Source organism: Sardina pilchardus, chromosome 19, assembly GCF_963854185.1.
Source record: "Sardina pilchardus chromosome 19, fSarPil1.1, whole genome shotgun sequence".
In the NCBI taxonomy this organism is placed as follows: domain Eukaryota; kingdom Metazoa; phylum Chordata; class Actinopteri; order Clupeiformes; family Clupeidae; genus Sardina; species Sardina pilchardus.
The window spans coordinates 29592637-29619622 of record NC_085012.1 but is presented as its reverse complement, the minus strand read 5'-3'; the positions used below and the strand labels follow the sequence as shown (position 1 = coordinate 29619622).

The window sequence follows — 26986 nt, the reverse complement described above, 5'->3', positions numbered from 1 at the left end:
AAAATTACATGCTGCTTCCTGGGCAGGCTGGCTTTAGGAAAGGAGGAGGAGAGAGAAAATGAGAGGGGGAGAACTGGAAGAAGCCGATTTAATCCAACTCACTGTTCTGTAACTAAGCAGTGGTGTAGAGAAGGGGAGTGTCTGTTGTCAAGATAGCAGTTTATGCATAATGTATTTAAGTTGATCTCAAAGTGTTTCTATACAGATATAACATAATGTGCATCATATAGCATTCATAAAATATTCATATTGGTATTTATGTTTAAAGCTACATTTGGAAACGTCTTATAAATCAACTATGCTTGATTGGAATTCTGGTCCCTATGACCAGATCAAAGGACAGTTTGAAGTTCCTCATATTCATTGTGTGCAGGGAAAGTCAGCCTTTGTGTTCTAATGCTTACATTTGGTTGTGTCTTACTGTACCTTAGTGTTCATTTAGCACAAGATCAAAATAACCCTGTCCCATCAATATAAAGGGCCACTCACACACACAGACACACACACACACGCACACACGCACACACATGCACACACACACACACACACACACACACACACACACACACACACACACTGTATCAAAACACAGGATCTCCCATCAAAGCACTCTCCCATTTTAACCATTGTAAAAGCTAATTGCTTTAATTGGCTGTTTGGATAATGGAACCATTCTTTAGCCCAGTCGAAGCTTGACTTTGCTTTTTTGGTCTATTTTTTGGCAACCACACAGGTTGCTGATGTTCCCTGGCTAGCTCATGTTTGTGGCTGTGCACTAATGTTAAGCATCCTGGAGCCATCCAGTGCATTACTAGGCTGTAAATCAATAAGGAAAATATATGGTGGCATGAGATAGGAGACTGCCCTATGTCTACTGTATGCATTGATATATGGTGATGTAAAATATTGAGTAGAGCATGTACGGCGGAGTGCTGCTTGTTAAATATAAGAGGAAATATAGAGTAGTGGCTGAGTTCAATAACAGCTCTTTTATGGAGATGATGTCTGTCTGTTGAGCCAGTGATTTAGACGGAGGAATGAACTACATGATGGACAGCAGAGGAGAGGATAGAAATGGAGTCTGTGCGTTCTGTGGAGGGACTGCATTTTTCATCAAAATCCGACTGTGAGGGCATCGGTGATTAAAAGGCTTGTGTGTGTGGGTGTATTTTTGCTGAAAGCCACCTTCAAAATGCTGCCTTGCTTTATGGTGTTTGTGTGTGTGAACTGGGCCATTACACTGTAATGCCTTGCGCTATGCTGTAAAATGTCGGCGTTTGACAGCTACAGTGTCACCTGCAATGAAAGTGATTGAGGAGATGGCCCTGCGTGACAGCAGAAACAGGCGCCCGCTGTAATGCCTTGATGACAGGGCTCGGTGAAACACGTTGTGCTGCATTAAAGTGCGATCGCCTCCTTTTCAACAGACACATCATTCACACTCAGGGGGTGCTGCTGCACTCTCCTCCTGCAATTCTGTTCTAAGTGTGTAAGTGTGTGTCTGTGTGTGTGTGTGTGTGTGTGTGTGTGTGTGTGTGTGTGTGTCTTCGGGCCTGTGCGAGTGTCCCTGTTGTACTTTGATTTGTGTGTCTCGAGGCCTTTAATGGAGTACATATGTTGTTGAAAGTTTGTTCTGTGTTAAGTGTAACTGGTCCCTGAGAGGTCCACACCTGTCCATGCTGGGCTCTACTCTTTTGATTGGTATTTACAGCGAGGCACATCATGGTCTTTTTTCAATTTGTTAACGCTGCGCACACTCCCTCCCCTCCTCCCTCACTTCCTCTCTCTCTCTCTTTCTCTCTCTCTCTCTGTCTATCATGTGAGTTCTCAGTCTCTCTCAGGTGGTTTTGTTTTGCTGCCAGCAGGAGTTTGTGTATTCATTAGTCATAGCTGTCATTTTAGAGGCAGGGGGAGAGGTGCTTAGCAATGGGCCATTACGCTGGGCTTCATCTCTCTCCTGCTCCTGCTCCTGCTCCTGCTCTCTCTGCACTGGAACAGAGGCTTCTGAAGGGGAATGTTGCCATTGGTGAGAGAGGAGCAGCCATCACAACTACAGATGCCCTCATTAGCCCATCAGCTAGAGACCATTCGACAAACACATTAGAGCAAGATTTGTGCTTACTTGATGTCTACTAAGGGTCTCAGGAAAATTCTTTATATATTCTCACAATGGACTATAGCATACTACTGGTGGTCAAAAAAGATTAATTATGTGCTACGTATAAAGATTTTTTCCTGCATTTTAAAGAGCCTGACTTGAATGCGTCTCTGCTGGAATGGCTAGAACTGCTGGCACAAATGAGTGTGAGCCGTCCATCACCGTTGCCTTTCTCCACTCCACAGTGCAGCCTTCTTTGTTACCGTAATTGAGTATTCAAGTCCAGTGGGGAGCCGTGGCCTGGCTTGTTAGTTTAGATCGGCGAATTGTTTGGGACGGGAGTTCACAGGCTCTTTTTCCAATAGGATAATCACCCAGGGAAAAGTCTGCTCACTCATGGGTGAGATCCCTCCCTCTAGAGGACCGGCCGTAGGCCATGCCTCAGTGTCAGGGACATCATTTGCTCTTAGAACACATGCATGTCCACACAGGCATACATTTAGACATGCATTCAGTCTCAGGTTGTGTCCAGATAATATATAATACATAACTGTCACCATGACAGATGAGGACTTGGAGTGGAATGGAATGAATGGATTAATTGGGCATGGCATTGCAGATTGGAGTATACCAAGATCCAAGATCAATGAGACTAGTTGGCAATCTTTGGGAGTTGTGATGCCTCATATGCTGGGGTCACAGTTCACCCTACAGTGCAAATGAAACTCAGTCCAGCAGGTGGTCTAGGCCCATGTCTGGATCAGCCCTCTCCATTTTGTTAATGGCAATTACTCATAGTGTCCCAAGTGACACGGAGGTGAAAGTTAGACATAGAGTCAATGTCCTACAATTTTACAGGTTCAGGTTCAACAATCTGCAAGATCCCCATAAGATAAGAATATATATTTGTTGCTTTATCACCAATCTGCGTTCTGCATTTCTCAAACTTCCTTATGGCTTTCAGAGAGAAATATTTATTTTCTGTTTGCTTGCGTTCTCCTTTATGTCTTTGTGGTTGGCAAGCCGTGGAGATGTGGATAGATTAGAGCAGAGGCAGAGGAGGTATAAAGGGGGATATTTTAATGGAAGTCCTTGAAGTGTGTTGGGGAAGGTGGTAGGCTGGGCACTGTGAGAGATTTAGTGTTGATATTATTAGCATCTGTGTGTCTGAGAGTTGTGCCTGGGCTGCGGCCATTTGTTGATGAATTAATCAGGTAATGTACAGTATATCTGGCACAGGACCCTCAGGTTAGAAACAGCACTTCTTTATGTTTTCCACTCATTTGCTATGAGTGAGTATTCCTTTCTCCTTCCCTGTCTCTCTCTCAGTCATTCTGAAAGATTTAGGTGCACCGTTGGGAACTTTCAGTGTAAAATAAGGACAGTTTGGAAAAATAACAGGTTCCTATTTCATGATTTTATTCACCATCGACTCTTGTGAGGTAATGCAGACTGTAAAGGAGGAAGTGAGATAAGTATATGTTATCACGGTAGTAGTACAGTACAAGGGGAAACGTTGAACAAATAAAACAACAGAGAGGAAATAGAGGGCAATTTGGATAAAAGGCTGGTCGTTCAAGCTCAAATACTACTGCCGTTCCATATGCCTACAAGAGAAACAAGAAAAAACATTCTCATCCATTTTATTTATGTAGCACTTCTTTGATCAATGAAGATTTTCATAATGATTATGAAGGTGTGTGGCCGTAGAATGGGGCATCATGTAAAACGCAAACAATCGATAGCAGTCGGGCGGGATCCATGATTACATTTATTGAATTCCCTCACTCCTGCGTTCATATGTAGATCCATACACATTCAGCAATTGACTTATCTTGACAAAGAGTTTCACTGCAGGCAACAATAATTCACTCCTCTATTATTGTAAATCCACTGACTCTCAAATCAACACAGACAGACAGACAGACAGACAGACAGACAGACGTATTTAACCAGGGTTTTTATAATTGGATTGGAGCTTGCTCCCACATTCTTGAGTAACCCACACACCACAGGAGTTGTCATCCGTTACAGTTCCCTCTTTCCCTCTGTGCACCAAGCTGTCCCTATGCATCAGCAGGATGTGACATCAGGAGGAAGTATTTAGCATTAGCAGGTTACCCCCCACCATGCACTGCAGTCTAGCCTCTTAGCCCTCCAGGCCTGCACTGAAAGCAGCTTGGCTCCTGAGAAGGCCATTAAATGGCATTCTCCCAGCACAGCATCTGCTGTCCAAGACCACATCCTGGACCACAGCAGACCAGTGATTAACTATGGATTTCCACTTTTATCTATCAAGGGCTGGGGGCTAGCCATCATCCTGGGTTAACCTTTCTTCCTGTCTCTCCCCACCCGCTCACATGTACATGTTTGTGGTTTTGTGATATTGTGTACTGTACATAAACAGGCACGCACTCACGCATGCAGGCACGCACGCACACACACACACACACACACACACACACACACTCACACACCTACACCTACAGTATGTATGCACATCCTTCCTTTATGTGTTTGTCAGTAGTTGTGGATACTTGAAAACAGTGGGTCAGCAATTTGCATTGACTGTGATCTAAAGATTGTGCAGTGATCTTTGCAGCCATGTTGAAATGTTCATCCCTTTGTCTTTGTGCTCTCAGCATTTGCACTGACGCTTCACTTTATATAAAGTTGCTCTTCTCTGTACACGTACTACATTGAAACTATAACCCTTGTCAGCTCTTCTCTTTGCCCCCAAATCAAACATTAGAGTGTTCTGGTTGTAAAACTATAGCAAGCCACCTTATTCTCTCGCTGTCTGGCAGAGCTCAATTACTAAGACGCAACCCTCACTCTTGCTCTTGCAGTCAGTGTAAATAAGGTGATTTGACAGAGCGTGGAATAAGTTCATATTGGAGACGCAGCATTAAATATATATTTAGTCTGTGCATTGCACAAAAGTTTCCAACGCATTATTATTTTGGCGAGTTTACTTAGAGGTGGATACATTTCAAAGTATCTGAAGTCATCACACCTGCTCAGACGAGCAGGGGAAAATGCGACAGGAGCTGACAGTTTAATTTCCTGCTGGGATTTCCAGCGAGTCACATGAAGAGGAAGAAGACGGTGATAATAACAGCTCCGTAATAACAGAGAGCGTGTGGTGCCAGGCTCCTGTGTGCGCCGGCCTGCACCTCAGCTCAGACTGGGCCCACACTGATGTCCTTCGTCCTTTATCTCCGCAGGTTTGGCAAGCACAGAAAAGATGAGAAGCCTGGAGACAAGATGGAGCGGAAAGGCTCTAGTAAGTCCAAGATGGAGGACACGCAGGTCTCGGAGGAGGAGACTATGCGAATGCGGCTAGAGCAGGAAAGGTGAGCTTGTTCAACAGAGCCACTTCAGAGTTTATTCCTCTCCTCTCCTCTCCTCTCCTCTCCTCTCCTCTCCTCTCCTCTCCTCTCCGCTGTTCTCCTGTTTTGCTTTGCTCAGAGCTCTGTAAAAAAATATATAAAAAGCCTCTCAATTAAGTAGAATGCCAGTGCCTGGAAAATGAGCTAACTGCTTAATTAACTAAATGGTATTGAGGGAGGCGAAATTCTGGGAAAGCATTTTGAATGTCAGGAGTAAACCAGCAGGCTTGTTTTTATATATACAACAATGCATTAAATTGGTCATTTATGGATTGTTACTTTTGGGGGGCTATTGGATACAAATCACTAATGGGCCTGATTCTGGTGTGTGTGTGTGTGTGTGTGTGTGTGTGTGTGTGTGTTTGTCAGTCAGTGTGTGTGTGTGTGTGTGTGTGTGTCAGTCAGTGTGTGTGTCGCCGATTAAGTCAGGTATTAATTTTTTTCTGCCACTCTGTGAAGCGCTCCCGTTGCTCTGTGCAGATTTCTTCTCTCTACTGTTCTTTAATGCACTGTTGTCTTTTGACTGATCAGTTGGCTTTGACTTAAATAGCAGCTTTTCTCACTTCCAGAACGTTCCTCTCATTCAAATGTGTACAGTCCCATTTTAATTAGTCTAGTCCTGAGAGGCTTCCAGACATACAGAGAGGGGCCGGTCATGGCCATTGTTCTACACAGAGGCAAATGAACTCAGTTACAGAGCCTGTGTTTGGTAATTGAGAGCGATTGAAAGGCCACAATAGCGGTGATGGCGACTCCTAGCAGAGAGTCACACATGGACAATAGTGTCAGTGGCAGCTCAATGGAACATCTGCACCTCCGTCTCCAATGCGAGCAGCATGTCTTGACTGCAACTCAGGCTAGTCCAACATTAGGGAGCCTCTTTCTGGCCTGAAGCCCAGCAAATTATCATGGTCCCCTTCCTCCACTCCACCCCACCCCAGCCAACCCCAACACCACCACCCCCAAGGGGGAGCCTCCAGCCGCTGCCGCTCCAGCTGTCCATTGTGTCCCTTCCTGGAGCTCATCTTGAGTGTTGCAGTGCAGAAACAACAGAGCGTGTGTCGCATAAACGCCTCACACATACACACAGGCCTCGCATGGAGCCTCCTTGTATCTAAGCCGTATTTGTCAGGGCCCAGTCTTGCATAGAAATCTCATTCTCCGTTTCACTTGCTCCTTCTCTCTCTTTTTCTATCCTGTGAAACCTTGCTTTTTTGCATTTCAAATGAAAACAATCCGTTTTTTATTTATTCTTTTCGACTGCCATCATTCAAGCATGCCCAAATATTCCTGTAGTTAATGGAAAGAGATCCCAGGGGGCTTGCTCCTCCAGTGATAATAAAGCAGGCTGCCCACGGGTGATAATGACATAGTAAACTGCCAACAGGAACCAACTCACAACACACCACACCCACAAGCTCCCATTTCAATAACAAACCAGTCTTACTCGGAGCTGTTCAGATAGCACATATCCCTGAGCATCCCCTAAACCTATGGCACATTATCTTCCCATTTGGTACCAGTGGTTTAGCTTGGCGCTCTCGCTCTAGCAAGAGCTTTGTTCCCATGGCAATTTCAGCATGCAAGCACTTATTTTGCTCACTGCGTGTGTGTGTCAATATGTGCACAATACTATATTGTTGTGCTTTTATAATTTTAGTAATTACTGTTTTTAAAGTAGCAAAGAGACTTGTGGCAACACAAATAGTTCACTTGTATTGTGCACACATTTGAGCTTTAGGCATGTTACACTGTGATCAACGACAATCGGCCAGAGTGGCTTGACCGTCTCTGAAAGGTTATCAGATTTATGAATGAGGGTTTCCACCAGCCCACATCTCTCAGCCAAATGCCCATTCCCCTTGCAAAGGACACTGTGAGGTAAAGATGGGCTATGGCCAAACTCCCTGGCCCTTGCAACTTAGAGAGTCGTTAATTCACACGGACATCCTGACAGGTGCTTTTAGCATTTAGTAAGAGGAGTCACACAAAAGGTTAGCAACGAATTAATTCTTTTAACCTCGCCATCATTACCCTGTTCTATTTCTGGAATCTCCCTCTCCCTCTCCTTCTCTCTCTCTCTCTCTCTCTCTCTCTCTCTCTCTCTCTCTCTCTCTCTCTCTCCCGCTCTCTCGCTCTAAAGCAAGGTTGTGTTGTCACTCTGGACTATCTTAAAATGTTTACGGAACCCATGGCTGAGACATGGCTTTGGCTGGAATTCTTTTGAGTTCTTTTCTGAAATTAACCAATAGAGCCACTGAATCCCATCTGGTCAGCATACTCCAGATGAAGCAAAAGTCTCCAGATCATGGAGCGGATGAATATGGTAAGTCATTAAGGGCAAGTGCCTAACCCTTGGGTGAGGATGATGAAGCTGCTTCATCAGGGGCATTTGTTTTGCCATAATCTGGCAAATTGTAAGCAGCTGCTAGCTTGCTGACTGTGTCCTGGGCCTTTTCCTGCCCTCATCAAAGTCGTCATTCAGAGCTGAAACACACACACACACACACACACACACAAACATACACTCACACACACACACACACACACACACACACACACACACACACACACACACACACACACACACACACACGTCCATTCACGCATACACTTCTTCACATATGCACATGCCGGCATGCACCTTCCTACACACATGCACATTTGTCATTCTAAGCCTTGTTTACTCCAGCAGTGGATGGCCACAGCCCCTCTGTGGGCCTGATTGGGCTTGACTGAGGGGACCACCATGGGAAGCCTCCATTTGGTGACTCATGTGGAGCCCCACTGGATGTGGGAGGGAGGGACACAAAACAGGCCAAACACTCCACATCCATCACCCCAAGAGCAGAGCAGGCACAAGCAGCTCATTCGCCATGTATGCCCTTATGTTGTTGAGAGTAGCTGTGTTCTCACTTGGAGCAAAAAATATTAATTCTTAAAAAGCCAGAGGCCAGAGACTTTCTTACAAATGACTAGATGGGAGATAGCATCGCCATTTCTATTAGTCAGATCCCACAGACACAGTTTTCAGTCTTGCCGCTAAAGCGCTAAACATACACTTCTCAATTTCAGTGTCTGACACAGTGGGCAGTGATGCCATTTGTCTTTATCATGTCTCCGAGGCCTGTGTCTGAAATCGTTGCCTTCCATCACCACAGACTCTTCCTAGTGCAGCCTTCCTGCCTATCTAGGTCTCGCCCACTTAGAGCTCAAGTCCCCACTGTCTGTGCACTCGCCCCGTCAGCAGGAGCTTGTCAGGAGTGTTTCATCTTTAAAGGGGGCTGCCCATAGCAGCAGAACAAAGAGAATAGTGGATATGTGCTAGTCTTCACTCAGAAATGAAAAAGTGCACGCCGGACATTGAGAGGACGAGAGAGGAAAATGTGCAGCCATTGTGGAGCTGCAGTAACGTCAGCACCTGACAACCAGTCAGTCCGGGTTCCATTGCCAGTCCCACCGACACAAGTTCATGTCGCTTTGGATAAAGGTGTCTGCTAAATGCCAGTCACCTGTAGCTGAAACATAAAAACACATGCGCATGTGCCCTATGGCTGATTGCCTATGATTTTTATATACATCTGCTCACCTGATATGGTGTGATGTTTGATATAGCCCACCTGATATGGTGGAAATGACACAGTAATCCCATAGACTTCCCCCTCACTTAAACAAGCAGTGCTTTATCGTTACAGCTCCCGATTGTCCCTTTCATTTGCAGCACTGCCACTGTGTTTTAGAATTCACAGTCCATATCTCCCCACTCAGCCATTATTCTCCGGCCACCCCTTTGTCACGTTTTTTTCTCCTGTCAGGAGGGAGCAATTAGCATGGGGAGTTCAAAGGGAGATCTGACAAACTGATTGCTGGCTTGATTATATTTGTAATTATATTGATTGTCGTCTAGAAGCTAAATGTGATTATCAGGACCCTCCGATTTAGCCAATTATTTGCCTGATGAAATTACACTGTGCTGGAACAAAGTGTCAACACAGGGGCCATTGTCTCAGTGCAGTGAGTGTGGCTGGGCCCGCCCCCTCACACACGGCTAGTCAATCACTTTTTGGTCCCGTCACCTCACCGACTTTGGCTCAAGGAGACGGTGCATAGCTGCACATAGTTTTCAACGAGTCCGCAAGGCATGCACTCTGATGAAATCTGATGAAAAATATTCCATTAAGGTTTTGAAGCTTCTGGTCATTTGTACTTAAATTAAGCTATGTTTGAATGTGTTTCACCCCCTCTTCATTTGGACCTTTATTATTTGTTGTACAGTACTTACTGTTTTATTTTCATAATATATGAGGCTGTTTCTCAAGTCAAGTAAATTCAGTGTGCCATTTCTGGTGTGATGTGCCGGTCTGGAGGCAAGAGGGGAACGGATTATCAGTTCATAGTGTGCCATTAATTCTGGCTGAGCTCTGTGGTAGTAAACACAGCTATGCTTGAAGACTAACGAATAATTGTTGTTGTGTTTTCTCATTTTAATCCTCATCTTGATATTCCTTAATTGCTGTTTTATGTTATTACACTTTAAGCAGTCATTCAGATAGTAATTGCTTCACATAATTCTTCCCTCCCGCACCAATAGTGTATGCTATTGCTAGGGCCATAAGTTAGAATGAGGATGTGTGGACTTGAAGTGCATCACCACGCAGCCAGACTGTTTATCTCAGTTCAGTCAGCAGATAGGGGTCTGGACCTCTGTGAAACTGCTTGCCTCTTCGATTTTGTCTCATCCTACTCTGAGTGAATTAAACATCATCAACCATATGGAGAGGGGAGTGCTTTGGCGTCATCTGTCCGCAATTAAAGCACGCCAGGCTGATAAGCAGGCAGATTTATGTAGTGTGCAGAGGAAGGACCGGAGGCCAGGCAGCAGAGGGGTGAGAGGGTGAGATCAACACGTTCTTCCTGCTCTCGGCTTTTCAACTGAATTCTAAAGATGTTGCAGAGAAAGGGGATGGAAAACTACTGAATTGTTTACCATTTTTGATGAATGTTTAACTTTTTTGGAGTCTTGGTGAGACTGGTATCTGTGTGTGTGTGCGTGTGTGTGTGTGTGTGTGTGCGTGTGTGCGTGCGTGCGTGCGTGCGTGCGTGTGTGCGTGTGTGCGTGTGTGCGTGTGTGTGTGCGTGTGTGCGTGTGCGTGTGTGCGTGTGTGTGTGTGTCTGTCTGTGTTTGTGTGTGTGTGTGTGCTCGGGTCTATGTGCGTGCGTGTATGTGTGCGTGACTTCATAGAACTCAACACGGCCAGTCCTTATCTTCATCGAAAATGTGTTATGACTACTATCTGACCACACGGTGACATATGCACTTGTCCAGTAAGGGAGTCAAATGTTTGGCCTGCAATTCACCTCAGTCCTCCAGGAGTCTGTAGATAAGAAGTGAGAATCAGACATGTTTGGACTAAACTAAGGGAGTGTCTGTAGTGCTGCGCTTTAGGAGGGATTTGCAGGCTGTTGATGTGGTCATGTCGGAGGAGAGCAGGAGGAGGCCGATGTGAGGCCCGCCAACACAAGGCCCTTGTGCTCTTTGTTGTGCTGTTACCTAGAAACAGCTGACCAGCCCTGTTTTCAACACAGTGCAAGGTTGCTATAGTGCCCCTCTGGTCCCAACCTCAGGGGTGGACATGAGGAAAGGCCAGATCATCAGTATATTACTCTCTCTATCTACTCTTTCTTGCTTTTTTCTCCTTTGTTCTTTCACTTTTTTATCATTGTGCTGCTGCTGTTGCTGCTTAATTGGAATAAAAGGATGTTCCCTTTAGTGCTCTCCTCTTTCTCTGTCCTTGCTCCTCCCTTCTCCTTCCAAATGACACACGTGTATATCTCACACATAAGAGTATGGCCATCTAGGTTTTAATTAGCTTGGAATAAAGTCACTGAAAGGGATGTTTCCTTTTTTTCTTTAGTGATATCAAAGCTTAGCAGAACCCGTTAATTGTTCTTTGTCTGTAACAACACTTTGACACTTTCTCACTTTCTCTCGTGTGTGTCTCTCTACTGCTTGTAAGCCTGATTTGATTCTAAATGTAGTCCGTCAGTCCCTTTTGCTCTGATCTTAGTGGGATTCTAATTAAGTGCCATTGCAGATGGTTCAGTGATGGACTGTTCCGGTTTGCTTTGTTAAGGGTTATGTGTTCGGTCACTGTGTTTCCTCTCTGCCTCTCTTTTGTCTAAATTGCGCACCGGGTCATTAATTCTGTGGTAGAGGCGAGTCAGGAGGAATGTGCTCATAATGACCATATGCTTTCTTGAGGCCCGACAGCCTAGCTGTGGTTGTGACACACACACACACACACACACACACACACACACACACACACACACACACACACACACATTTACACTATGTAGCTGTGCATGATTGTGTGCATGGGAGAGTGAAGCACTTCCCTTGTGTCCACTGTCACTGTGCTGCACGATGGTTGTTGTCTCTTGGCCGTGAAGGGGTGAGACTGAGCTTGTTCTATCCTCATTCCTGGCCTTCTTGAGCCCAAGAGCAGCAGATTTGTACAACCCTATATGTTTAGCACCAGCATGTGGCATCACTATTGTGCATGTGTGCGTGCGTGCGTGCATGCGTCTGTGTGTGTATGTGTTTTGCTTTGCTTTGCTTGTGTGACCGTCGGTGATATCTTTGTCCACTAGAGGCTACTTATCATCCGCTGGTGAAAGACATAAATGAGTTGTGCTGGGAGGCTATTGGACCCTGGTCAGATGTAGCCTTCGCTCTCCTCTATGCCATTATCATCCAGGCACACACACACACCGGTCCCATGGATCTGATTTGGGCTCTTAACTAAGTGCTGCAGGCATGCTCCTCCCCAAAGAGTTTCCGTAAACCTGTCATAACACGGCTGGGCCCTTACTGGCAAAGGCACAGCAGCGTGGATGGATAGGAGGTAAGGAAAGGTTATGAGATGATACTGAACTACAGCCTCTGGGGAGTTCAAAGAGCAGTCCGAGCCTGCATTAACATCTGTCATGCTTTTAGGCAGGAGCTGTCACAGGGCATTCTGAGTTGCCCTGATAGCCTCCAGGTGTGCCCATTTATTTTCATTTTGCAAAGGCAAAATACTGTATGTTCCATGTCGGTCCGTAAACAATGTTAAATCGCCAGTGTTAATTATTTAATGGTTTAATTCACTGTTGGATCATTGTATTTAGCATTAAATCCATCACTTGAACATCCCAGAGAGGACTAGGTTGAGGCAAGCCAGAGCTGTTGCACTGAGGTTCAAAGCAGCTTTGTTTTCTCTTTGTGTAATTATAGTGGAGACACTATTATTAGGCCCTGCCACAGACTTCCACACTAATGCTGCACACAGGCCCCACACAATCCAGTGCAAAATTTAATTTCCATGGACCCCCTCCCCCCAAAAAATCACTTTGTAATCATATTACACTGTCACAGAAAAATGGTTATTGTTTTGAAATGAGATCGGCCTTATTGAAAAAATGTCAGGAATGGTGGCGGCTTGCTGCATGTACCAGGCACACCCAACTCACCCACAGCGTGGCTGTCAATCATCTCGGAGGGGGCCACGTCGGTGGGTCATGGGTCATCTTTGGCCAGGAGAAGGGTGGAAGGAGAGGAAGCCAGGGAGCTCCAGAGGGGCTGAGGGAGGACGTCTTACTCGCCCCCAGCACAGGGGGCTCTGGGCAGGGGCGTCCACGGGGCCCATCTGGATCCACTAAACGCAGGCTCACTCAGCAGGGGAGCATCCCCTCACTCCACACCAGCGCTCCCACTGGCACCTACACCTCTCGCTCCCAACCCACAGGGGGCCCTCCTCCCTCCTCCTCTCTCCTCCTCTCTCCTCCTCATCCACACCCTCCTCTTGTCTCTTGTTGTCCCCTGGAAAACACAGGAGAAGCTCTCACATGTGAGCCCCCCATGTAGCCCCGGACCCGAGTGCTGAAAGGCTCCGTTGTGATGTGTAATGGAAGTGAGTCTGGTGAGAGCCAATGTGATCGAGGGATAGAGAGAGAGAGAGAGAGAGTGAAAGGAGAGAGTGGAGGAGGAGGAAGGGACTTGGACAGAGATCAGAGGGACCTTCTGGCTTGAGATGCCCCAGGGAGGGGACCCTCACCCCCCCGCCCCCTCCTCAGGAAGATCTCCCGCTACTGAGGGGACGCATGCTCAAGTGGAGCTGCATGCCTTCACAGCGTCTCGTCTCCTGGACTCTTTTAGGCCATGTTTTGCTTTCTCATATCAAAACAGAATCCTCTCCATATTTCCAGTAATTAAAACTCGAGGCGCAGACTCGGCGAGCGTGTGACGCCTTTGGCGAGGGATCCCCCCCCCCTCCGCTCAGAGAGAGCAGCCCCAGCACCAGGGAGGTTAATGTAAATATGAGGCGTCTCTGTTGTGTCTGTGGAGTCTCTAACGCAGCAGGGGGGTCTTGACCTCGCCGGCCTGCACACTCAGCAGGATGTCCTGTATGCCCTCCCAAAAGCCTCTCGGAGAAAACTAGCCGCCATAATGACTCAGTGCCTATTTATTTCATCTGCCAGACAATGGTGACGTGCTTTTATGTAAGACGTGTTGGGCATGTGGAAGGCCGTGCCGTATATGCTGCAGTTGTATGTACTGTATGTCTGCTGGTTTATTTCATGTGCGATCAGCATTAATCATCATCATCTGAAACGTGATTAAGCTGATTCCAGTAAGGGTTCAAGTGGCATGTGTAGCGTCCAGCTCTGTCCCAGTGATCCTTATTGTAGTTGACTGTGCTAACGGAAATCAAATCAAGGTCAGTGTATGGTCATTGAGTTTGAGCACATCGAGTGTGTGATTGTGTGTGTGTGTTGCGCAGGATCCAGGCGAAGACCAGGGAGCTGCGCGAGCGCCAGGCCAGAGAGCGGGACTACGCCGAGATCCAGGACATCAGCCGCACGCTGAGCTCTGACGAGGAGCACCCCTACGCCGGCATCGGCTCCTTCGACTCCTCCATGGACAGTGGCCACTACCAGCGTCCCCAGAGCCCGCAGCAGGACGACGCGCAGCCCGTGGAGGCAGTCTACGCCCAGATCAACAAACCCCGCAATGGACGCCCTCAGTCTGTCAACAGGTAAGCAGCAGCAACGCTGCATTATCACTTAATTCCTCTCAGCAAAAGCACTGACCTTCATACGGTTCTTTCCCAAAGGGGGTTTGTGTATTGGTTTTCACTTCTACCTCTCCACATCCACTTTCAACAATGGAGTGCTTGATATTGTTCTTGGCCTTCATATCTTGTACTTTGAAAACTGTACAAACAGGCTGAAAAGACGCTATCAAAACCCTGCTTCCTTGCTACCTGCAAAAGCCTGTTCTTTTCTTGTTCTGTCTGAAGTGCCCCATGGAAAACAAGAAGTCAGTCTCACTCTGTGTCTTATTTTCTGCAATTGCTGAGTAAAAACACAAACACGCACAATCATACACACGCCCACACAAACTCACGCACATACACACAACACACGGAGCGGCACAATAATCAAGTTTCATCCCCAGCGTCCTACTGCTAGATTGTGTGGTGAGGTGAAGCATCAATAATTCTCAGGGTGTGAAAATTTAATAACAGCCAGCATCTTTTATTAGCCTGGATCTTGTCAATCCCACCCCCTCCCTCCCCTTTCCACACACACTGTCACACTCGCACACCTTGTCAGGAGAGCACAAGATGTGTGTAAGCTCATTTGTGTCACGCACACACGAGTAAACCACATAGACTCACGCCAGTGATATTTGGGTGTGTTAAGGTAAACATGCCCTGCTTACTGTTTACAGTTTACCCTCAGGTTTCAGGTTGGGTAGAAAATCTGTTTGAGCACCTAGAGGTTTGCAGTTTTGTACAAGGGTTTTGTCAAGCATGGCTCAGGAATGCCATTTATATGTCTGGAATTAGTTTTCTTTTTTTCATGAAAAGTTTCAAGGAACAGCTTGTATCGCAAACACCCTCTCTGTGACATGGTAGAGATCTCATAAACAACAGTCTGTGTGTTCCTTATTCCCACTCAGTCTCTGTGAAGTCTGTCAGGGTGCTGCATTTTTGGAGGCTCCTGGGCCTAACGCCTCTGCAGTCTTCAGAAGTGCCTCTGATCCCCGAGGCTGCACAGTGAAGGGAGGAAGAAAGGAAGACGTAAAAGTCACTTTCCTCCCAACAGACAAAGGCACGCCGCCTGTCTCCCCCCGCACAGCGCCATCACTCTCACCATGCAACATGGAGTCTAACTTTGCACATCACCCCCCCCACACACACACACACCAACACCACCTCTCCCTCTCTCTCTCTTGCTGTCTTTCTCTCTGTCATTCGTTTTCTCTCTGTCTTCCTCTCCTTGTGTCTATTACACTCTCTTGTTCCTCATTATAAAATAATTGACTTGGCTGGGCTTGAGAATGTGCCGTGCAGTTATTAAAAAGAGCGAGTAATAATCGGCCTTGATTGGCAGGTGTCACTTTGTGTGTGACCTTTCTTTGGGCTTAGCAGGTGGCAGAATTCTAAATCATACCCTCTCCTCCGCGCAACAATTGAGCTCCAGGGCTCTTCCCTGTCTGACCTTCTCTCTCGTTTTCTCTGCCTTTTTTCCTCTGCCAATTTCTCTGTCCTTGTTTGCTCTAACCCCCCCCCCCCCCCCCCATCTCAGGCACACACAACTGTGGACACACCTTTATTAATGTCCCCACCATAAGACTCTGCTGCACACTATGACAGGCTTATCTCAGTAAGTCTTCTAAATCCGTGTGCCAATATCAGCCGGTGCCTTCAGGGTGGTGTGATCGATTCAGCAGGTGCCTCTGGTCTGGATGCCAGAAGCTCCAGGTCTGTCTCAGCCCCAGCATGACCACCATAACGCTCTCTCATAGCCTGCGTGTACAGGAACAGATTGGTAACGCTACAAACCGGTTCTGAATTAGATTTCTTTTTTCCTCAGATGTTTTTTCTAGCTTTGCGGTTGCCTCCCCTTCAGTACCTCCTAGTGGCACATTGTGCAGGAGCAATATGGTGGCCATTTGCTATGTGATGTGTGATAAACAACTTACAGGAGTTATTTCTCGCCAGAATTGGACTGATTATCTCATTTCTTCTCCACGGCGACAGTGATGCTATTTATAGCCATGTTGCATATCACCATTCTCCAACAGAAAACAAGGAGTTTGAAATTCTTGTTGCATGAGGAGGCTAATTGCAAGCAGATGCCCCATTACCTCTCACACGGTTCTGAGATGATTATGCGTTCCTCACACAAAAAGGCTCTGTTTTTTCCACGCAAAGACCCTCTTATCAACTGGAAGCATTCCAGGCTCAACATGAACATCAATGTCTTCGACAAATTGAGATGATGGCTCTTGGACTACAGCTTGAACATATTTTGTCAGGTATTTCAGCAAATGATTTTCCTGTTTGATTTGTAACAGGACGGGACGCAAAATGCTGGTTTTCCTCACAAACTAACTTTGCTGAAACCTTGGCAACGTGGCAGGATGTTAGTCTCGGCAACCTCGCATTTATTTCAAACTCTTCAACTTTTCAGCCTTAATTTTGTTGTATATGATGGTTATTGCTGAGGAGAGATGAACGTTACTTCTTCAAACCGCAGCAGAAATCATGCTACAGCTCATGTCAAAATGTGGGCTCATTTTCTCAGAAATAACCATAATCTTTTCAATTACTGAGTCAATATAGACACACAAGTGATTGTACTGTAGCTGCTGGTCTAAAACGGTATATTGACCTCTTATGCAATGCATCCATGATGTAAAGTCAGCAGCAGCATTATTTGAAAAGTTTGTCCCCTACTTGGACAGAGTAAGTGGGGCATGCCAGCGTTCACAGCAAGGCTTTTCAAAGTTCTCTTTGTACAAGTCTGAAAAGCGGACTACAAGCCTTTTGTGTTTCGTCTCACACTTGAGAAAGAGCGGAAAGCCTTTTTGCATTGTCTATACTTTGAATTAGCAGGAAGAACTTCCTGTTGAAAGGTCACGGCATGGGAAGTTGATATGTCCTGAGAGAGGAACTGTTTTGCATTTGTTAAGTGAATGAATGACTAAAAGGCAAATATGTCATCATAGCTGGGGAGGCAAATACAGGATACGCTTTTGACCACCCTGGAGCCGTCTAACAGAAAGAAAATCAGCATATCACAGCTATCAGTAATCAGAATGAAAAAATTGGATGAACGTTTGATGACCTTTTGAAGTTGTTTTATGAAAATGTAAATAGCTCCAGTTAATCAGATGGGAGTGTGTGTGTTAGCCTGTTGACATCAGCATGTCTAGCTGCCTGCATGTCTGTGCACGCAGAAAGGTTGGTGCTGGTGTATTGCTCAAATATATTTCTATTTTTATTATGTAAGCTCCACAGAATCAAGGGCCACTGGGAATGTTTGGTAATTCATTTTTTCTGTATATTTTTCTATAATCTCCTTTTTTCAACTTCTCTCCCTCCACTGATCTATTGATATTGTTGCAAGGAAGACATACATATCTCTATCCTGTTCCTCGGGGCCTGCGTGTGGACCTTCTGTCTGGGGATCTGCAAAGGTGACGCTGTGTAAAGAGTATTTCAGGCATCAGCTGAATGTGGGAAACTTGGCGAGAGATTCACACTGGTGTCTGGCTCCATACGGCACTGGCTCGCTCCCCTGATGTCCACAAACAAAGGCCTGTTGAGTCTTGTGCCTGAGGCGAGGCATTGAGCCTCACACAGCTCGCTCCTTTATTAGTGCTCCTCTCCTATGACCGGCCCTGACCAGCCCTGACCAGACCTCTCTCCTGGCCCCGCTCACTCGCCAGCCCTCCTCCTCATCCATTTGTAAAAGCCTCATAATTGGTGTTATTTAACATAGAGCAGAAGTGAGATATTGTCTTTTTGCTCTGAGCCATCTGTTGACCACGGAACAGCCGTAGGGCCGTCCACAACAGGTCCTTGTTACAGAGAGGGGCCGAGAGAGAGAGAGAGAAAGAAAGAGTAAGGGGAAGAGGGATTAATAGCTTTAGTGTGGCTTCACTTGGTCTTCTTCTCAGGGCCATTCATTTGAGGGACCTCTTCAGCAGTTTTAGTTTGCATACCTAATTACTGAATATCATTTACAGATTGAAGTTACATGAATAAAACCCAGTCAATTGTTTGTGAATGAGCAATTAATGTATTGATTTGCATGCTACTTTTAATGCAATTCCTCATGAAAATGGAAAAAAGTCCTGTTTGAAAAACAGGGGGAAACCGATGGGTCATGTGACCTTAGTGCCAGAGGGATGGCAGCCTGCAGCAGTCCGAGCCCTCTCAATCTAATGAAGCACTTAGTGGCTAATGAACCTGGTTCCTGTCATATCACTAGCCATCTGAGCGCGTGCATGTTTGTGGAGTGGCTTTCTTAGTATGCGTGTCACACTGTAGATTTTCTCTTTCCTGCCGTCTCTCCTCCCCCGCACATTTCCTTGTTTCCTCCTCTCTACTGTTCAACCATTTCATAAAGCCCTTGGCCATAACGTCTTTAAGATCTCTGGTCAAACATTCTCTGTTGCATTTCCCAAACACAATAAGCCCTCACCCTTACCTGGCTCTCCCCTCTCTGAAGAGCAGTGGAGTGATTAAAAGTGTATTTGAAAACAATCAAAAGCCCTTTGTGGAGCAGCACGGTCCAGTTCAGGCCAGCTGTATAAATCCTCCATGCGGATCTCCTGTGCCCTGCCCATTTCATGAGGCCTCTCTGTTATTGTGTTCCAATCAGAAGGTCAGCAGCACTATAAAGCTGAAACAAGGCAGACGCCAAGTCTCGTAAAGGCCTAGTGCGGGTCAGAGAGGACGACGTATACGCACGCAGACAAACACACTTGATGGAGAATGTTGGGTGAGCGCAGCACACATGGCAGGATGGTCTCGTGTTTCACTAGCGCACCACAGGACCCCACAACAACAGCGCTCGTGTTCCCTGTGGGAGGAGAAGCCCTGGGAGTGCGTCCACTAGAGCTCTCCACTACTGACCAGCGCTTACTGTACGTCTCCTGGACCGCTCTGTGAGTGCGTCCTGTAGAGCTCTCCACTACTGACCAGGGCTTACGTCTCCTGGACCACTCTGTGAGTGCGTCCTGTAGAGCTCTCCACTACTGACCAGGGCTTACGTCTCCTGGACCGCTCTGTGAGTGCGTCCTGCAGGGCTCTCCACTACTGACCAGGGCTTACGTCTCCTGGACCGCTCTGTGAGTGCGTCCTGTAGAGCTCTCCACTACTGACCAGGGCTTACGCCTCCTGGACCGCTCTGGGAGTGCGTCCTGTAGAGCTCTCCACTACTGACCAGGGCTTACTGTACGTCTCCTGGACCGCTCTGTGAGTGCGTCCAGCAGGGCTCTCCACTACTGACCAGGGCTTACGTCTCCTGGGCCACTCTCCAGCAGCAGCACAGGCAGCTCTATTTGCATCCAAATGGGGCAGGAAAAGTAGACTTTCAGGTTTTTGCAGATGGTATCAGTTTCATGAAAACACAGACCTGGCTGTAGCCAACAATAAATGTTCAGAGTTGTTTGTTTTTGTTTTCTGTTATTTTTTTTATGGATGGGATAACAGTATGACATTAACTTTTATTATTTATTGAATTACTCCAAGTGTAGCTGAACATGAGAGGACTTCTTTTAAAAATGCGAGAATCAGGTGAGATGGAACGGAGTGATTTTTTTTGTAGACAGGCGCTTGACAGGGCAGCAGCCCTGTGCCAGTTCCAGAACCCCTTGGGGATTTTTTTTTTCTGGATTCAGGTCGGCTTCCTGTTTTGGAGCGGCACCCTGACAGGTGCCAAGCATGATGGGATTTGGGGAAGCGTGAAACAGACCATCACCTCACTGACGCACAGGAGTGATTGACTGCAGCTCCCATTAGAGTAGTAGTCTCTGAGCTGCAGAAAGGGAAAAAAAAGGTGAGGGGGGTGAAGAGAGCTGTTAAACTTTGTGGTTTTAGAAAGTCCCAGAATATTCTCACTCTCCGGGACCTGTGACAGCGTGAACTTGACTGATCGCTGACTGTCATCCTCAGAAATACTGTGCAAGGTGTTTTTCTCCTTTTCTTTCTTTGTCTCCTGTCTTTTTTATAAAAATAAATCCTTTATATCAAATATTAGATGTATATTGCATGGAAAAGGATTATAGAACATATGCACACTTCCACACTTCCGTAGATGAAAGGTCAGGTGTGTTGTTGCGTGTGCGGGCGTGCAAGCAGGCGTGCATTTAAGGGGGATTTGAGGTGGCCTTGTTAGTTTGACAGCACTAGTCTCGAGAGATACACACACACACACTTACTTTACACCTTGGCCCAGCCTCCTTCACAGCTGTCCTGCTGTGTTAATGTCACTCTCACTTATGGAGTGGCTGCCTTGGCCACTAATAGGGCTTACATGGGAGTAGCCCTCATCACCAGCACTCCACGTCCACTGCTGTCCATCACCAAACACCAGTGACCCAGCAATACACCAAAATCAGTGTTGTTTTCATTAGTGTCGCCTTTTACTCCCTTATCATTCCGATGATTATTTTTCTTATAGAGAAGAAGCCATTTTCTTTGTCATTTCACTGAGATTAAACGACGTTGTATGGCTCTTTGTCCACCGTAAGGTTATCGGCTACTGTTCTGTCACTTTGCTTTTTATATGGTCTCTTAGCCTTTTCAAAGGGAGATCATGTTCAGTCAGTGGGAGCTGTGTATTCATAATGTAGTCTCTGAAGTTGCCAATAACAGCATAACAAATAACCCACATTGTTGTGCCAAGTACACCAGCATGAGCTGGAGTTGCTGGGTGTCGTTATTGTGCGTGGTTCGTTCAGTTAATTACCACAAGCTTATTGTGTTCTGATTTGGGTTGGGGCTGTTCCCCATAATTGCATTAAAATCAGCAGTCGAGGTTGACACAGTCAACACAACGGATGGGTCTCCATTCCTTAGTTTAATGAAAGCCTCATCAAAGGGGTTGGTGCGTGGTTTCTTAAATTGTATTTGTGAATAATTAATCAACGGAGAGGAAGTAAGAGCACCTCGAGATGGCTTGCGTTGATGTTTGGTGAGCATAAGTGTTTAATCTCTCTACCCATCAGGCCCGGGGGAATACTAAAACTCATACATCTAGCCTTCACTAATAGATAGGCGCTCGTAATGCTGCTCCCACCGATTGCGTTAATTGCAACTCTGTGGTTGTAACAAATGGCTCAAATGACTAATTACAAACATGGCCACTTTTCTGGGTGTACTTATTGTTGCAGTATAACTCATATGCCTCTCCCCTGATGTTAGCTGCCTTCTACTGAGCATCAAACAATGTCTGTTGTACTCCCTTATTTCTCTAATGTCAAAGCTATTAATATTGATATGTTGCAATATTACTCCGTGTGTGTGAGAGAGACAGAGGTAGATAGAGAGAGAGAGAGAGAAAGAAAGAAAGACAAAAGAGAAGAAAGACAAAAAGCTTGCTTATTTGCTTGAGAAGGACTACTGAGTGGCTCCTGTGACACACACACACACACACAAATACATAGAAATACACACCAGCACGCTTGTATAAAACATTCCAGCTTGAGAATCTAGCCCTTGTCCTCACTCTTTAGCATACTGGGTGATACGGTGAAGGCCTCTAATGCAATGAGTGTACATCAGGCCTTATCTTGTGCATAATGCACTGATAGGAGGGTTATACTGTATGGCTCCGGCTGAGAGCCAGTGAATTATCTTACTTGTCTGTTTTGATTCCTTCCCTCTGCTTCATAGAGGCATCCCCTTGGGAAGGAAGGGATGAGATGTAGGGAAAGCCAATTTAGCCTGCATTCATACCATTACTTTCATTTTGGAGAGCAAATAGCCTGAAAGGAGTATTTAGGCTGAAGCTCACATGTAAAAGGCACACACACACAGAGATGCACACACACAGAGAAATGTGTTGGGCACCATAACAAAAAAAAACTGGATTGCATGCATAAACCTAGATCGATTTGCTTTTTAAGCACACTCCTGCTTATATGCAGACCCATACACACACACACACACACACACACACACACACACACACACACACACACACACGCACACACACAGACACACACACACAGACACACACATTTAACAATGTCCCAACAACGAATAATAAAAACGACTACTTCTATTTGACTTTGATGCAGAGGTCTGCCCTCACGGGACCAGCACACAAGAGTGCTTCTCAGGACTAATATGATTGCAAAATGCGGGTGTGGGCGGGAAGAAACTCATGCATTTGCCAGAGCACTAGAAAGACATGACTCACCTGACCCCCGTCACACACATAAGAACAAAAGTAGGTTTGTGCTCTTAAACTACAGATGTTTGTTTTCTTTTTTCTTTTTTGGCAAGAAACCATGTGTTCTATTTGCCATAACAGGCACCACATTGTTGTGTTTTGTACACCATGGGATTGGGCAGGAGTGGCAGTGAGTAAGCCACACTATGGAAATGTAGGCCTGAGGGATATTTTTTTATTTAATCAGTAAATAATCCACACTATGTGAATGTAGGGATATTTTTGGGGGCAAAATGTGAAAGATACAGGCTGGGCTGGGGCGGGATTTTGTGGGAGCAGGACTGAAAACGGCCATATCGCACAGACCTTGAGTCTGCTCATCAGGATGCATGTTATGTCTGTCAATGCCCTTCAGTGGAACATCTGAAAGTTGGCCTAATGAATTTCAGCAAAGACATGAAAGAGGATTGCTGGGCTCATTGTGCATGCGAGAGGGCAAGGGGCTGCACGCACAACAGCAACTCCACTGCCGGCCCCTCCTCACCCACCGCTGAAGGCCAGCTCAGTCCCACTGCTGCCATCCGCCTCTATGTGCTACTCTATGGGCAATTCCATATCAGTTGGAACAGGTCCGACACCATGGTCCTCAGTTTTTCCTGATTTTTGGTCCAAATGTTCCTCCATGTCTCATTAGAAGAAAACCAAAATTTTAGCTGGGTATCTTGTTTAGTTTCTGAGATATGGCTCTTCAAATGTGGTTAGACGCGTCCTAAAAAAAGGCTGAAAATTCCTGTATTTAATGAGCACCACTTTTTTTAAACCCCTCTCCTCTCTTAAGGCTACCATATTATTTTCTAAAAATTTGAACACTGGGGCAGTACCCTGTGTTGTTGTCCAAAATCATAAAGGAATTACAGTCCTTCCCACCATTGGAGACTTATTAATCGAAACAAACCCATATTTGTTTTGAAAGCAATGGGAAAAAAAACCTGTTTTTGTTCTGTTATGGTCATGAATGGCTAGCACTCACAGTTTTAAAACTCTACATATATATAGTCCATGAGTAAGAGAACATGTTGACAAAAAATTGAGAATGTTAGTTTTCGTATTTCGAGGCTATGAGCCTTCAAAGTTGGCCAAAATGGCGTTTTTTCCTAAAAATGCCACTTTTATTGCCTTTTTCCAAGGACAAGATGAAATGCAAATCCAACATTTCTTTTTTTCTGCAATAGTGTGGCACTTTGTAGATCATATGAATGTGGTAGATCCAACCAGTCCATTTTAATATCCCCACAGCACATGTCTGAAGTTAGAAAAAATGAAAAATAGTCTTGGCTGAAGGAGGTGTTGGTTTGATTTGTATGAACCTCTTAGAAGGACAATATGGGGTGTAAACCCATTTTTTTCTGTTTGAGGGATCAGAATGCCATCCTGTAAATAGGATAAAAATGTTGTATCCCACTTTTACTCTTTAGTGATCCCTTAAAATATGTCCAAAAGTTGTCAAAAATGAAAAAGGTAACTAAATTGAGGGGCTTAAATGGCCAAGTGGATCAAGTCACACAAGGCTACAAATGTAATATAAGACAGATGAGATACCGAGGGAGAACACTGTGAAATGTTTAACCCTGTTACGATGGCCTTTGAACCCACTGTGTCCCTAATATCCTGTGATAACCGGAAGTTGGTTTAAAACAGGAGATAAACTTTAAAAAGGCTATATCTAGAGAACGGAAGGTCATAGAAATAAACATTCACTTCTTGCTTGATCCTCATGGTCGAATTATGTCTGATGGAGCAAATCAGATTGAGTCTACGACCTTCCGTTCAAGAGTTGTTCGCAAAAAACTATATCCCATTGAAACGAATGGGAAAAAACAAAAAACTGAAATTTGCTTAAGTGTTGAGGCCAAAATCATGGTTTGAGATATTGTGTAGGAGTATGTTTCAGACCATTTGGAGTTGATTGGTACCCACTTTGTGTGACATAAAAAAAATCCCCCCTTAGGGTTTAACTTATGGATGGATATGGATGACCAAAAAGTGTAGGATTTTCACTGGTCCTTGGGTTATGTTTATCTAAGTGGATCTCGGGTTAATTGTCCAGGGATACCATTAGAACAAATCACAATGCATGCTGCATCCAACGGTAACTCCAACAGCAACCAGGAGACAATATGCTTCATGCAGAAGAAATTTGTTTAATAAGAATGAACCTCAGTTAAGGACACAGTGGGTTCAAAGGCCATCATAGCAGGGGTTATACATTTCACAGTGTTCTCCCTCAGTATCTCTGCTGTCTTATAGTTCATTTTTAGCCTTGTGTGACTTGATCCACTTGGCCATTTAAGCCCCTCAATTTAGTCGCCTTTTTTCATTTATGACACATTTTGGACATATTCTAAGGGATCAATAAAGAGTAAAAATGGGATATAAGATTTTTATCCTGTTTACAGGATGGCATGCTGATCCCTCAAAAAGACAAAATGGGTTTACACCCCATATTGTCCTTCTAAGAGGTTCATACAAATCAAACCAACACCTCCTTCAGCCAAGACATTTTTTCATTTTTTCTAACTTCAGACATGTGCTGTGGGGATATTAAAATGGACAGGTTGGATCTACCACATTCACATGATCTACAAAGTGCCACACTATTGCAGAACAAAAGAAATGTTGGATTTGCATTTCATCTTGTCCTTGGAAAAAGGCAATAAAAGTGGCATTTTTAGGAAAAAACGCCATTTTGGCCAACTTTGAAGGCTCATAGCCTCGAAATACGAAAACTAACATTCTCAATTTTTTGTCAACATGTTCTCTTACTCATGGACTATATATATGTAGAGTTTTAAAACTGTGAGTGCTAGCCATTCATGACCATAAGAGAACAAAAACAGGTTTTTTTTTTCATTGCTTTCAAAAAAAATATGGGTTTGTTTCAATGAATAAGTCTCCAATGGTGGGAAGGACTGTAATTCCTTTGTGATTTTGGACAACAACACAGGGTACTGCCCCAGTGTTCACATTTTTAGAAAATAATATGGTAGCCTTAAGAGAGGAGACGGGTTTAAAAAAAAGTGGTGCTCATTAAATACAGGAATTTTCAGCCTTTTTTTAGGATGCGTCTATCCACATTTGAAGAGCCATATCTCAGAAACCAAACAAGATAACAAGCTAAAATTTTGGTTTTCTTCTAATGAGACATGGAGGAACATGTGCACCAAAAATCAGGAAAAACTGAGGACCATGGTGTCGGTCCTGTTCCAACTGATATGGAATTGCCCCTATGTGTTTACACCATGATGAGTCCAGGCTGAAACATTACTGAATGGTCCCTTAAACCTACTTGCTATATTTCTGTAGTTTCTCACTTCTAGATATTCATCAGTGAGACAAATACAGTATATACACCCTACGTGTTCAAATCCTTCATCACAATATTTAATTAAATATTTTAAATATATTTTTTGTGTCATGAGATCATTTAGAGTGGCTAAATGATGTACAGTATGTGAACATTGTGATAGAGGTCCTGCAAATTCTTTTTTCCTACTTGGACTTTTTGGAGTTATTCACAACATGCTATGGAGCAAGCCATGAGAGGAAAAGAGAGAGTGCTGCTTTTTCATTTTTTTTTTCATTTCCAGAGGCCCACGCTTTTCAGATATTGCTGCAAAGGATTTTCTGGGTCACTGAAAGGCATTCCTCTTCCTGCAGCTCCATGGCGAGTGGACGTCTGTGTAATGTACTAGACAGTTCTCACATGATGGATAACCCAATTCCGTAACTTAATCTCGGATCCCACAGCAAACATAACATCTCCCAGGTTCATTTCACATATCCCCAAAATAGTCGCAGTAATAAATGCGATTGAAAGCAGGTGATTGAGGACTGGAGCTACTATATATTATGTATTACCTCAGAGCTCTCTTGCTCAGCCTTTACCACTCTGCAGTGATCTCTTTTGGCCCTCTAGGTTTATTTCACATATCCACATCTCTGAAATGTTGATATTGGTGTATCCTGTTGATCTGGCCTCGATATATAAACATTCTTTAAATTGTGTCTTAACTGAAATTCACATCCTTTTTGCTTGGCCTCTTATACCAAAGTAGACACGAATCTGCCATTTTCTTCCATGTTTCCTCTCCATCTCCGAGAGGCTTGAGTGGGTGCGGACCCCACCTGGCAGACCGTCTTCCGCCTCCCTTCCCTGTTCCGCTCCCCTCTCCCCGCACCATCACTCCCTCCG

At 45.1% G+C, this 26986-nt stretch overlaps 1 protein-coding gene across 7 annotated transcripts in view; it reads left to right on the top strand.

Annotated features, from left to right (window-relative positions):
• The window catches only part of pard3aa (par-3 family cell polarity regulator alpha, a), a 279690-nt gene that overhangs the window by 193534 nt on the left and 59170 nt on the right, over positions 1-26986 (top strand). For 5 of the 7 annotated variants that reach the window (XM_062520692.1, XM_062520697.1, XM_062520693.1 and 2 more), the window contains 2 exons: positions 5326-5454; positions 14316-14570. In XM_062520692.1, the coding sequence (XP_062376676.1) occupies positions 5326-5454; positions 14316-14570 (384 nt within the window). The remainder of the gene's footprint in view (positions 1-5325; positions 5455-14315; positions 14571-26986) is intronic. The other 2 variants (XM_062520695.1, XM_062520694.1) reach the window with 1 other exon arrangement.